The 12,220-nt window shown below is 47.6% G+C and overlaps 1 protein-coding gene across 1 annotated transcript; it reads right to left on the minus strand.

Moving 5' to 3' along the window:
* Nucleotides 1–10,458: 10,458 nt before the first annotated feature.
* On the minus strand, nucleotides 10,459–11,823 carry EI90DRAFT_3081978 (uncharacterized protein). Its single transcript, XM_039061975.1, has 7 exons — nucleotides 11,500–11,823; nucleotides 11,314–11,434; nucleotides 11,159–11,246; nucleotides 10,995–11,097; nucleotides 10,802–10,930; nucleotides 10,597–10,697; nucleotides 10,459–10,522 (listed from the first exon to the last, which is right to left on the minus strand). The coding sequence occupies exons 1-7, from the start codon at nucleotides 11,705–11,707 to the stop codon at nucleotides 10,487–10,489; spliced, it is 786 nt and encodes a 261-aa protein (XP_038910094.1). The 5' UTR covers nucleotides 11,708–11,823; the 3' UTR covers nucleotides 10,459–10,486.
* Between the last annotated feature and the right edge of the window lie 397 nt (nucleotides 11,824–12,220).

Genomic DNA, 12,220 nt, shown 5'->3' on the forward strand with positions numbered 1-12,220 from the left:
GGGTTGGAAGTCCAAGGAATATTGGCAATGGTGTTTACGTAGTATGAGGTCACCAATGCAATGGACTAAAGCCGAGGTGGAGTCAAAGTCCAAGGTAGGAACTATGACAGAGTCTTGGAGCGAAGGTATGAGTGGTGTCCAAGCGGTGTCCAAGTACGAGGTATGGGACAGTGGCAGAAGGTCATAACTTGGTGGAAGGTTGGCAGGAGAGGGCCAGAGGGAAGAGAGAGGTGAGAGGAAAGGTGAGAGGAGTGGAGGAGAGGGAAGGTGTCAGGTCCAAAGGTGAGTATTGGAGTGGATGGGAGAAGGGTAGGAGAGTGATGGAAGGGTGGAGGTGTTGTGAGGAGGAAGAGGAGGAGTGGGAGGAGGAGTAGGAGGAGGGTGGCGAGAGGAGTGGTGTTTGGTCCAAGGTGAGTATTGGAGTGGACAGAGATAGGGCAGGAGAAGGACAGGGGAGTGGAGGTGGCATGAGGGGTGAGGGGTGGTGTGGTGTCAGGTGTGGTGTCAGGTGTGGTGTCAGGACCGAAGGTGAATATCAGAACGGACAGCAGGGTAGGACTCTGGAGGTGGTGAAGATGGAGGTCTGGGAGTCGGGTCAGGATCGGGTATGCATGGATATGACACTACTCAGTTAATGGGTTTAGATTGTGTCTGAAGTGTCCCTTGAGTTTGTTTTTATTTTTGTCTGATTTTATTGCTTGTTTTAACAGTAGCAAAATAACTGTTTTGTGTTTACACTTTGAAATCTGGAGTGTTAACCAGCTCTCCTGTTGAAATATTTACTTAATATTTCTCTCCCTAATTGCTGCCTTTTACTACAGTGGCAATCTTAACTGTATATCACTTTTTCACACTGGAGCGACAACCAGAAATGCTTGAGAAAAATAATACTCTATTTTCTTACTTCTCTTACTGTTGTTGCCTTTTGAACAGAGGCAATCTTAACTCTATCACATTTTCGCACTGGAGTGAGAACCAGAAGTGCTTGAGAGAAATATTACTCTATTTTCTTACTTCTCTGAGGGGGGCAAAAGGTCGCAGAAAGGGTCTCTCTTTTATACTCCTTGGGTCGCCTTCCTTTTTCACGCTCTACCTCATATTTACAGGATTTATTTACAGTGTATTTTCCTTAAACTGAATAAAAAATGAAATTTTCATGCTATAATTCTACTGCACTCTGCTGCACTGAACTGTGGCTCTACTGTGATCAGACTGTGCCTAGAATCCTTATTGTCCTTCCTCACCTAAGCTATTTTAATGCTTGACTGCGCTGCATTTGTCACAGTTTTATATTTCAAATTCCTCATATTTACCATTAAGTTTGCTATGACTTGGTCATTCTGAATTCAAACTTCGCATTACTATGCATACAGCTGTGCTGAGACCTTCAGCTGATTTATTCTATTTTTATCCAGTAACATTTAGTTGAAATGAGACCCAAAATGATAAATGAGTGAATTATTCAGGTTTAGAAAATAAAAAGTTGCTAGTAGTCAAGAATTGTTCAAACGAATGTATTATAGCTCTCTGCTTCATTGGTATATCATTCCCTAAAATTCCTGCCATGGTCCATCATAGTTTAGTGGTTTTCGTGGATTTCGTCCATCTCCCCTTGTATTATTGCATCCTAGTCCTTCATATGTATTGTTCATTGTTATAGTAGGTCATCCTCGAAGATATCATATTTTTATCTATTTTATTTGGGGCTCTGGACCTCTAGAAGCTGTCTTCCCGTGCGTTTTCAGGTACTTCATGTCTGTCAGGGCACACCTGCCTGACCTGGCCCCAGCTGACCTGGTCCCCCATTGTCATATCCATCCCCGGCCATCGACTTCTGGTCCCTCCGTTCCCTCCGGTCTAACTCCGCTCCTCCTTCACTAACCTCGGAGCTCCCGTATTCCGCGATCCTCTCGGTACCCCTCGATGGTCACCACCCCCTCATTTCAATTTATTACCTACGCCTCCCTAAGTACGGAGCCCCGAAGACTTCCGGACAGCTCCGACGTCCGCTAGCGCACCCCCGCCTCCACTGGGCAATACAATCGCCTGCCCTGCCGAGCCCACCTTCGGGCTCATCCCTCCTTTCCGTTTCTGGGTTATCGCCTGCCTTTCCGCTAACCCCGCGACCTGACTCGTTGGTAATATTCAGTCGGCTAATGTTTAACCCCGTTAGCTCCGCTCCGTTCAGCTCCACCAATTGCGGACCCGTCTTCGCTGTAACCATATATATATCCCGCTTGTACATAGGTTACACTCCAGTAATAAAATCAACTAGAGTTACCCCCCTTAGGTTCTGATTGCCAGTCAGTAAGTTAGGGCACGGACATGTCACTAGGCACAGCGCTCTTGGCAGAAGTCGCTGAGGCCGAAGCCCTCCGCCACGGAGACACTCCCTCGTCTCAAATCTGGTCTCTGATACCCGTCACCCACCTGATCTGGTCCCCTGCTACCCACTCCTTTCCTACTTCCTCTTCCCTTTTCTCTTCCTCTCTTCCTCCCTCCTTTCTCTTTTCTTTCTTTCCTTACTTATTACATGGATGACTTCCCTCCTATCAGTGTACCATTGGCCTGGCTGCAGTACAACATGCCCGGATCCACCAGGTGGCCTCCCACATACTGGGCACTCCTGGGATCTCTTGCAGAGATACCCAGATGGACATGGCTGTGTGCACAGATGACATGGCCTTAACTACATGTATATAAACACAGCCTAAGTGGGAACTGAGAAGCAACCTTCTTCTCACACTTCCCACTTTAGGCAACCTAAGTGGCCAGGGACCCCTGTCTGCTTCGGGCCCATTGTTATGCACACCCACGCCACACCCTACCGGGCCCTCAGCCCCAGGTGATATACCCGGACACTCTCGACCCTGGGTCGGTCCCTGACAATGTCCTTGTATCTCATTCATTTCTGAATGGTTTTTCACATGCTCAGTATCATAAATTTTCATTTATTCCCACCTTTCCAATGGTACTAAAGTTGTATTCTATTTCTTGGTATTCGTCGAGTTAGCAAAAGTTCACGCGCACATTCAGTAATCACGTGCATTGTTCCTGTAGTTGTTCGTATGCGGGTGCCATTTCTGTTTAATTGTTCAGGATTTATGGTATGCTTGGGTGTTTGTATCCTTTATACAGGCTTCCGTGATTTATTTCAGATTTTTCCCTCATGATCTAAGGTTATTTTGTACTTTCCATGCTTTGTTTTGACTGGGGTCTTCCTTATTTGGATGGAAATTGGTCTTTGCGATCTGCCGAAGTACAGATCTCGGTTCTGATGGCCGGTTCCCTTCACATCGCCACCCTCACATGTCTTTAAACATGATGCAGATTTCTATATTCCCGTCGTTGGTATAACTTCACAACAGCTGGACTGTTTGGGCTGAAACATTGCATAACTATCGTTTCCCATTTATCATAATTTCCGTGTGAATTTCGTTGTGTGTTTTAAATATGGATCCTACATAAACATCGTCTTTTCCCTGAGCCATGACTTTGATGTCGCTCTTCCTGTTATTGAATATCTCATTGATGTGTGAACCTTTTATTATGAAAATTTGGGTGGATTAAGATTAGATCCCTTCCTTTCTAATGAGCTATCAAGCTCGTCTCGGTCATTACTGCTTGTTCTTTGTGCTTGCCTTTTAAACCTTGTCCTCATTTTCCGAGAGTTTTGGTCATATCTCCGTCGTTTATGAATAGTTTTCCCTGTAATTACTTTCATTGGGTCCATTTGGAAGACATCTACATTTTTTATTATAAACACGACTTTGGATTTTGCATTGGTTCCTAAGGAATCCTTGTTCCATGGTACTTCCATCCTCAGCTATGTGTGCAGGCATGGGAAAGTAGTTTCTGTGGAGGTTCTCTGGTTGTTTTTATAGTCAAATCTTGGTCAATTGTCCTAATTCCTTGTTTAATATTTGCTATAAATTCCCCCGAGAATTCCATCTTGTTGATGCTAAGCTTGAAGTATTTTTTGCTAATTTTCTTTCTTCCAATTTATCATATGTAGTCATAATAATTCGTAAAAATTCGTAAAAATTCAGGTTCTTCTATATTCTCATATCTACTTGTCGTATGGGGTTTTGTGATTTATCTGGCATATTTCCATAATGGGTTTCCATAGTGTGACCATTATTTCTCCTACAACGTCATCTCCATTTACAATGAATTTCAACTATTTCTCCATCATCTATCAGTAGTTTCTCCTTCAGTTCCTCTGGAATCTTTGTTCTGTGGTACTTCCAGCCTTGGCTATGTGTGCAGGCATGGGAAAGCAGTTTCCATGGAGGTTTTCAGAATGGTCAGATCTTACCTGATTGGCCTCGTTCTTGCTTTAATATTTGCTATAAATTCTCCCGAGCATTCCGTCCTATTGATGCTAAGCTTGAAGTATTTTTCTCAATTTTCTATCTTCACATTTGTTGTATGTAGTCATGAAAATTCGTAAAAATTCATTAAAATTCAAACTCTGCTATCCTTTTATTCCTTCATGCTGTACAGGGGTTTTGTAATTTTCTGGCATATTTCCATAATGTGGTTTCATAGGGTGACCATTATTTCTCCTACAGCATGGAAATCCGAATGATCTGACAGGTTTAGGATGGTAACAGATCTGCAAGGAACAAAAAGAAAAAGGTAATATCAAAGCAATATGAGGTTGTCAAGGAAGTAAATAAAACTAGCAATTGCCTCAACTGCTCAACCAAATCCATCGCTCATAACATCGTTTGACTTGTGTTGACAATGACTTTCCAACGATACCAAATTTGTCCAGATTGGTGGAGAATTGATGGAGATACAGAGGGTATGGGAGAAAACATGGGTGATAGTTGCCCAATTTGGAAACTGATGGTTGTGTGTGGCCAGGGATGGTTTGAAAAAATCGGAAAAAATATGGGAAACATGGAAGGTGTTAGATATGGTGGATTTGGAGACTGTCATATCCATACAATCCCAACCTCCGCTTCGGGCTCCTGGAACTCCGAAACTGACTCCGGAGCCCTGCTTCCCTTCCATCACCTTTCTCCTTGCTGACTCCCAAGAGGTTATCCCACCTCCAGCTCCAACACCACCTTCGGTCTGACTCCAGACCATTCCAGGTCTGACCTCAACCTTGATACCTTCCAGACGAGTATGCAACTATGCTCCCAACTCCGGACCTCTGCTCTGGAATCCCGTTCACATCTCCATCTCAGAACTCTGGTCTTAGCTCCAACCTCGGACTTTGACCCCACCTCCACTTATACCCATTGTATTGGTTAGCTGATTCCATTTGTTTACCTTTGCCAATATTCCAGAGTTTTACTTCCAAGTTCAGACTTTCCAGACTTACTTCAGACCTTGCAACTATTGCATTGTCCCATTTCAATTCTGCTATTCTCCCTCATTCCTATTTGGGCTGCTGCTTCCTTTCTATTCAGTCAGCTAGCCATTCCCCACTCCCAACCTCCTTCCTTCCTCCTTGGGCCTTGGCCCTTCACTCCTCCTTTGGGAAACACCATTGAGTGTCAGGGATGCATCTGGGGTAGAGGGGGGTCCGGATGTAGTGCCTGGCAGAGGGGCCCTCACAGGTGTAAACTGGGCATGCATACTGAAAGGGACAGCAGTCCCTGGCCACTCAGACTGAAGTGGAAAAGGTGAGAAGAAGGTTACTTCTTCAGTTCCCACTTCAGGTACATTTATGTACATGCAGCTTGAGTCACATGACGGGTGCCACATCATCCTCAGAGACAGCCATGGCCATCCAGGTGTCCCTGTGGGGGATCCTGAGAGTGTCTGCTGCATGCACACATGCTGGGCACAGTGGGAAGCTGTCCAGGGTGTCTGGGCCGGACGGGTCAATAGTACATTGATACAAAGGAAAGTGGTCCGTGTAGATAGAAGGAATAAACAGGAAGAGAATGATGAGAAGAATGAAATAAAGAAAAGAGAAGAAAGAGAGAAAAGAAAGAAGGAAAGAGGGAGGAGGGAGGAAGGAGAGGGATGGGCAGCAGGGCAGCAGGTGAGGTGTGGCTGGGTGGGTCCAGGTGGACCCAGGTCAGGCAGGTGTGCCCTGACATCACCCCCTCCTTAAGCCGCTTTGCCTCGAAGTGGCCAGGTGGTTCTCCCTTTCTCTCCCTGGGGCTAGGGGATGTGTCCTGTGGAATTCCTCAATCCAGTCGGGGCATGGGCTAAGTGGTCCTGCTGGAGCCATTGGTTCTCTGAGCTTGGCCAACCAACAAACTTTACCAGATACCAGAGTTTCCGGCGTAGCCACTTAGAGTCCAATACCTTCGCGACCTCGTACTCCTCTTCTCCATCTATGAGTTCCGGGCCTGGGCAGGGGTCAGTGGGTCATTCTGTGATATTGTCTGGGCGGTGTGGCCTGATGTTTGTTATGGACATGACCAGGTGAACTCCCTTCTGTCATGTGGTAAGTTGGAGTTTGACAGCGGCTGGGGAAACAACTTTGATGATCTTGAAGGGGCCAAGCCATTTGTGGTCCAGCTTTTTGGTTGGACAGTCAGTCATGTAGTTCAGGGCACTGAGCCAGACTTTGTCACCTTCTCGATATTCTGGGGCTGCTTCACAGTCTCAGTCATAGTAACGGGCCATCTCATCCGCTGCGTGTTCCAGTGCAGCCTTCGCCTCCTCCTGCATTTTCATCATCCTTGACAAAAACATGTCAGCGGCTTCCACTTCAGACATACATGTGGGTTCCATCCCCAGCTGGCTGGTGTCGAGTTCGAAAGGGGTTCAGTGGGTGGATGAGTGGATGCAGTTGTTGTTGGAGAATTCTGCTAGCAGGAGCCAATCTGCCCAGTCGTCCTGTCGATGGTTGATGAACACCTGGAGGTAGGCTTCAATCTCTTGGTTGACCCGCTCAGTCTGTCCATCCGTCTGGGGGTGGTAGGGCTTCGAGGGGGTCAGTTTGACACCTAGGAGGTCTGCGAGCTCCCTTGAGAAGCGGGAGATGAAGGCGCTCCCTCTGTCGCTGAGGATCTCCTTGGGGAGCCTGTGATGCTTCCAGACGTGCTCTAGGAAGAGGCGCATGATACCCTCTGAGTCTATGGTCGTCACAGTGGGGACCACATGGATATGTTTGGACAGGTGGTCCACTACCACCAGGATGGCATTATAGCCCTTGGCTTCTGGGAGCTCTCCCACCATGTCCACTGAAATCACCTGCCAACGATGGGTAGGTAAGCTTCCCAACTTTTCGTGAGGGGAAGGATTTGACACAGTTACAGGTGTTGCACTCGCGTACGTACTGCCCAACATACTCTGCCATCCAGGGCCACCAGTAGTCATGGAGACAAGTTCCAGGGTTTTCCACTGCCCCAGGTGCCCTGTCACCTGCACATCATGGTGTAGCCATACTAGGTCGTGGTGGAGTTGGGGGTCTTTTGGGACATATACCCTCCCCCAGTACAGGACCAGCTTGCCTTGCCTTTCCCATTCATCTGACCTTAGTGTCCCCTCTCCCAGCTCTCGCATGGCTTTTACTACCCTCTCATCGTGATCTTTTGCCCTGCATATCTGATCTAAGATGCCTACCTCCTCACCTTCTACTGAGAATGCCTCTGTCACATGGGCCTCAAACCAGGCCGGTTGGAGGAGGGTCAACCCTTCGTTGTTGTCTTTCCCTTTCGGGTGGTCAGCACAACAGGAGAGCGCATCCGGTTTTCCCATAAGCTTCCTGGGATGGTGGACAAGGGTGAAGTGGAAGTGGGAGAGGAAGAGGGACCATCGAGCCTGGCATCGATTTAGCCTCTGGGCCATCCGGAAGTACCCCAGGTTGCAGTGGTCGGTGTAGACCTTGACCTTCTCTTCAGCACCCTCTAAGAAGTGTTGCCATTCCTCAAGAGCTCAGACAATCGTGAGCATCTCTTTGTTGTACACTTCGTAGTTATGTTCCACATCCGTAAAGCTCTTGGACATGAATGCCACTGGGTGGAACTCCCTGTCAGGTTGGAGCTGGGCACACCGGTTGCGAAATTGGAGGCATCGCACTCAAGTTTGAAGTGGCCGGAGTCAGAGGGGAAGGAGAGAACTGGGGCAGTAGTGACAGCTTCCTTGAGGGTGTGGAAGGTGTCATCTTTGTTTGTGCCCCAGTTCCAGGTTTGGGTCTTTTGGGTCAACTTGTGGAGTGGGTGTGCCTTCTCAGGGAAGTCCTTGATGAACTGGAAATAGAAGTTCACAAACCCCAGGAAGGACTGCACCTCCTTCACTTTGGTTGGGGTTGGCCAGTCAAGGACTCCATGGACCTTTACAGGGTCCATTGCAACACTACCCTCCAAGATGATGAGGCCGAGGTACTCGATCCAGGTCCACTCAAACTTTCACTTTTCTGGCTTCAGGAAGAGCCTCCTCTTCCACAGCATCTCCAGGACTTCTCGGACGACCCTCCGATGTTCCTCCAGGGTGGCCATGAAGACGAGAATGTCGTCCATGTAGCAGATAATGATGTCCCAGTCAATGAAGTCCCTAAGGATGTCATTCATCATGGTTTGGAAAGTCGCAGGGGAGTTACACAGCCCAAAGAACATTACCATAGGCTCCAACAGCCCTCGGTTGGTTGCAAGTGCTGCCTTCCACTTGTCCCCATCCTTGATCTGGACGTTGTTAAACCCCCAGCACAAGTCCAGGGCAGAGAAGTATTTGGCACTCTGGAGGCAGGCAAGGACATCCGAGATAAGTGGGAGTAGTACAGCCCACATGCAAACCTGTGGGAAAAATCACATGGGTCAAGGTGAGCAACTCACCTTAACCCATGTGACACCTTTTCTACATCGTGGGAACATGCTTGGCTTCTACCCATAGTCATGTTATGAACTGTACAGTACATTTCCCTTTTATAGCAGCCAAGTGGGGAATAGGGAAATTTACCCTTCTTCTCAACTCAATCCCCACTTACTAGGCAAGTTGTAGCTACCTTCCATAATACATGACTCAATCCCTGCTTAGTGAGTTTGAGGAGCTTGGGATAGGATCCAGCACCTGGCTGCCTGGGACACCGCAAGTGTCCAGCTCTGAGGTAGGGCTGCCCCTGGACAGAGGCCAGGCCCTGACACCAAGCTAGGTGGGAGGAGGGGGGAGATTCTCTGTACATAGTCAAACTACCTAATCCTATATACAACTGACCCTGAATATGTCTGCAAGCTTCCAGAAGGTTCCATATGACTCCCTCTGGTCACATCACAAGAGAAAAATAAATTGAGAAACACAAAAATCACAAGCAACAAAATATAAAACAATAGAAAGTGGCTGCAGAAATCCCAACTTGCATCTCCAGCCCAAACCACTCGGTACAACAGCACTCCCTTCATGCCTACCAGCTTTCCTAAACCACAGCTATCCAATGCAACAAACCACATTCAAATTGATGGAGAATTGGGTGAGATAGGGAAAATTGTGGGGAATAACCAGTACATTTCTCAAACTTTCCAACTACATATCCCCATAGTCCCAAATTTGGTAGATCCTCCTGACCAGTCACATCATGAACAATGACTATTTTTTGTTGATGAGCAACTTATGATCTTGGAGCTGGACTATAAGCGTCTCAGCTAATATGCATGAAGAACTGAGGGAAAAGGAAATGAATTCAAATGAATGAATATATCCGTGGCCTGGCACGGGTTAGTCCAAAATAATATAAAAGAGGTCTTGTGACTAAGTAGTCACATGGTGGATTCTGGGCGAGTTGCTCTCCCAGAATGTTCCCACGCTAACGCAGGAATGTGGCTGTTCAGGTTAGCTTCGTTGGAGTACCCTCATAGCACACGGTTCCTCCAACATTTTTTCCTCTTTTTCCAAGGTCTGAGGGACACCAGAGACTGGCTGTGCACCCCGTTTCCCACACATGCGCAACGGACATGTGACATCCAATGGGGCACAACATCTGAAATCCTCGTATCTTGACGAGTTCCCAGCCGATCTTCCTTGCGCAACGTGCGTTGGAATCGCCTTCATATCCTCTACTATCTGTACTATGGGCTCGTCACGAAATTCCTGGCCATCCTTCCACTGTAGGTTTTCCACTATTTTCCCGCATGTGAGACCCGATATTTCGCCTGTTTTGGGGTGTCTGTGACCACCACCCCTACAGCGTCAAGACCCATTTTCAAGCATGATTCCATGTTCAGAATATAGCGTAAGAAACAACAATGGAAATTGCTGGAGTGCTCAGAGAAACAACAACAGAAATCACAGCGCATGGTTTCCGTCGTTATTTCTGGGAAGTAGACTCTGATAGGAGACGTCGAAAAGTCCCAGTTCAGAAATATCAGCGGAAAGTAGAGGACTGCTATTGCCGTGACTAGGACCATCAGGAGAAACCACAGCTCGGAACGTAGTGAGTGATTGTGGAAAGAGCTGTGGAAATTTTGGCTTAAACTAAACGTGATCATTTGGTACAGAATCACCTTTAGATATACCGTGAAGCTACACACATTCTCTAACAAAGTTGAATGAGGTGCATATAGGTGCAAGAAAACAGTCAATGTCTAAAAGTATAGCCATAGGCAGAGAGAGTCTGCAAGCGACGTGTAAAATCAGCAACTCAGGCTCGTACACAACTTGAGACACCAATTTTGATGGTTCACGCACCACATCGTAACGATAAGTAGCCAAGATGCCCGACGGATTTATCGTGAGATAGATAACCTGGTCCTTCCAATATTCCCACACGAATGATACCGTTAGACTCGCTGTGCAGAAGTGGCCCAAGTGAGTATCGCTGTGCAAATATGAACAGAGAGGCCCTTCACCACCAAGGGTATGAATCCCTGAACGGAATAAAGGAGACACTTACTGTGATTACTATCCACCCAATTGGCCGTGATATTGTGAGTTGTAGGATCGTAATCCCAAATCGCCGTCTCATAGTGCTTGTTATCAACGGAAACTGCGCCACCAGACTTAGGGGTGTCATTGGCTTGGGCTGCAGTTGGCAAATTGATAGAATTGGATTGGGTTAGGTGGCGAATGCTCCCGGACCGACGTACTTTGCACTGAAGATCCCAAAATAGCATAGTTCCCCTTCCCCTTACCGAGTTCAACCCCCGGATCGATGAGACCTGCCAAATAGGGATAAGCACTCAGAGTCTTCTGGAGAATTGCATTTGTAAATCAAATTCAATGGTAAACAGAGGAAGAAAAGATAACGCACTGTACCACTCCGGAAGCTTGCGCTATGACTGATGCCATTTTGATGAAATGAGGCCGAGAAATGATCTCCCTCCCCACCTACTGTGTACCTATCAATCAAGAGGCAGGTGTCAACTCAGATGCGGCATGACTGAAGAAATCGGACGAAACACCCACCGATTGCCAGTGGAGCCGGAGCTCAGCGCGAGGTATCCAAGTAAGCTTCCATTATTCGCGGAATTTACTTGAATTCTTCCGCTCCAGACGTATGTGTCGCTGCCCTCTGCCCTTTTGGCAGCTGGAGATCACACCGCATTAGAGCCACGCCATACATCTTCGTGCTACACGTGGCTGCATACTTACTCTCAGTTCGTGAAGCTTCAATATCCCACCTCCTAGCTGGCGGTAAAAGAGGCAAGCCCCTCGCGAGTCGCTTCGCGTTCGTTTCTCCGTGCACAGGGTCCCGGAGCTGAGGCGCAAGGCGGCGTAACACCTGCCGTTGGGGAAAGGGGAAGGCGAAGATGGAAGCAGTGAAGAGGAGAAGCAAGAAAAGAGCGGCGCCCTTGAACATGTTGGAAAGCCCCGCCGTAGCCTGAGGGCAGAACAAAGGAGGCGAGGGAGTTGCGCTGGTTGCGACTCGCTGGTACAAGCGACCCAGGCAAGCCCTTAAGTAAATGAGGAATCCCAGGTAATGGAAGAAATGGAAAAACCTTAATGGCGAAACATTAAATATATTGATCCCGCGTAATCCTCTATATTTGTGCCAGTGGGCACGTATCGACATTATCAGTACTAGAATAGTTGCGCAAGTGCACAGAATCACAGCAAGTTGCGCGTCCAGCAATCTGGGGTGCGACCATCATTCGGGTGTTATGTTTGTCGAAAGGAAAGGTAGGCGTGGACGGAACCGACGTGATCAGCTAAGAAAGCAGCCAATGAAAAGCCATCTGCGTCACACATGCGTGAAGCGAAGTCAGACAGGAGTCACCATTCATATGGTGGAGAGGAGATGGGGATGAAAGCCATTAGCGACAGGCACAAGCTGCCAGGCAGATACCATGACCAACTTCTGTAACAAGCTGCA

This window comes from Cantharellus anzutake (assembly GCF_015039405.1).
Source record: "Cantharellus anzutake strain C23 chromosome Unknown EI90scaffold_89, whole genome shotgun sequence".
NCBI classification, from domain to species: Eukaryota; Fungi; Basidiomycota; class Agaricomycetes; order Cantharellales; family Hydnaceae; genus Cantharellus; species Cantharellus anzutake.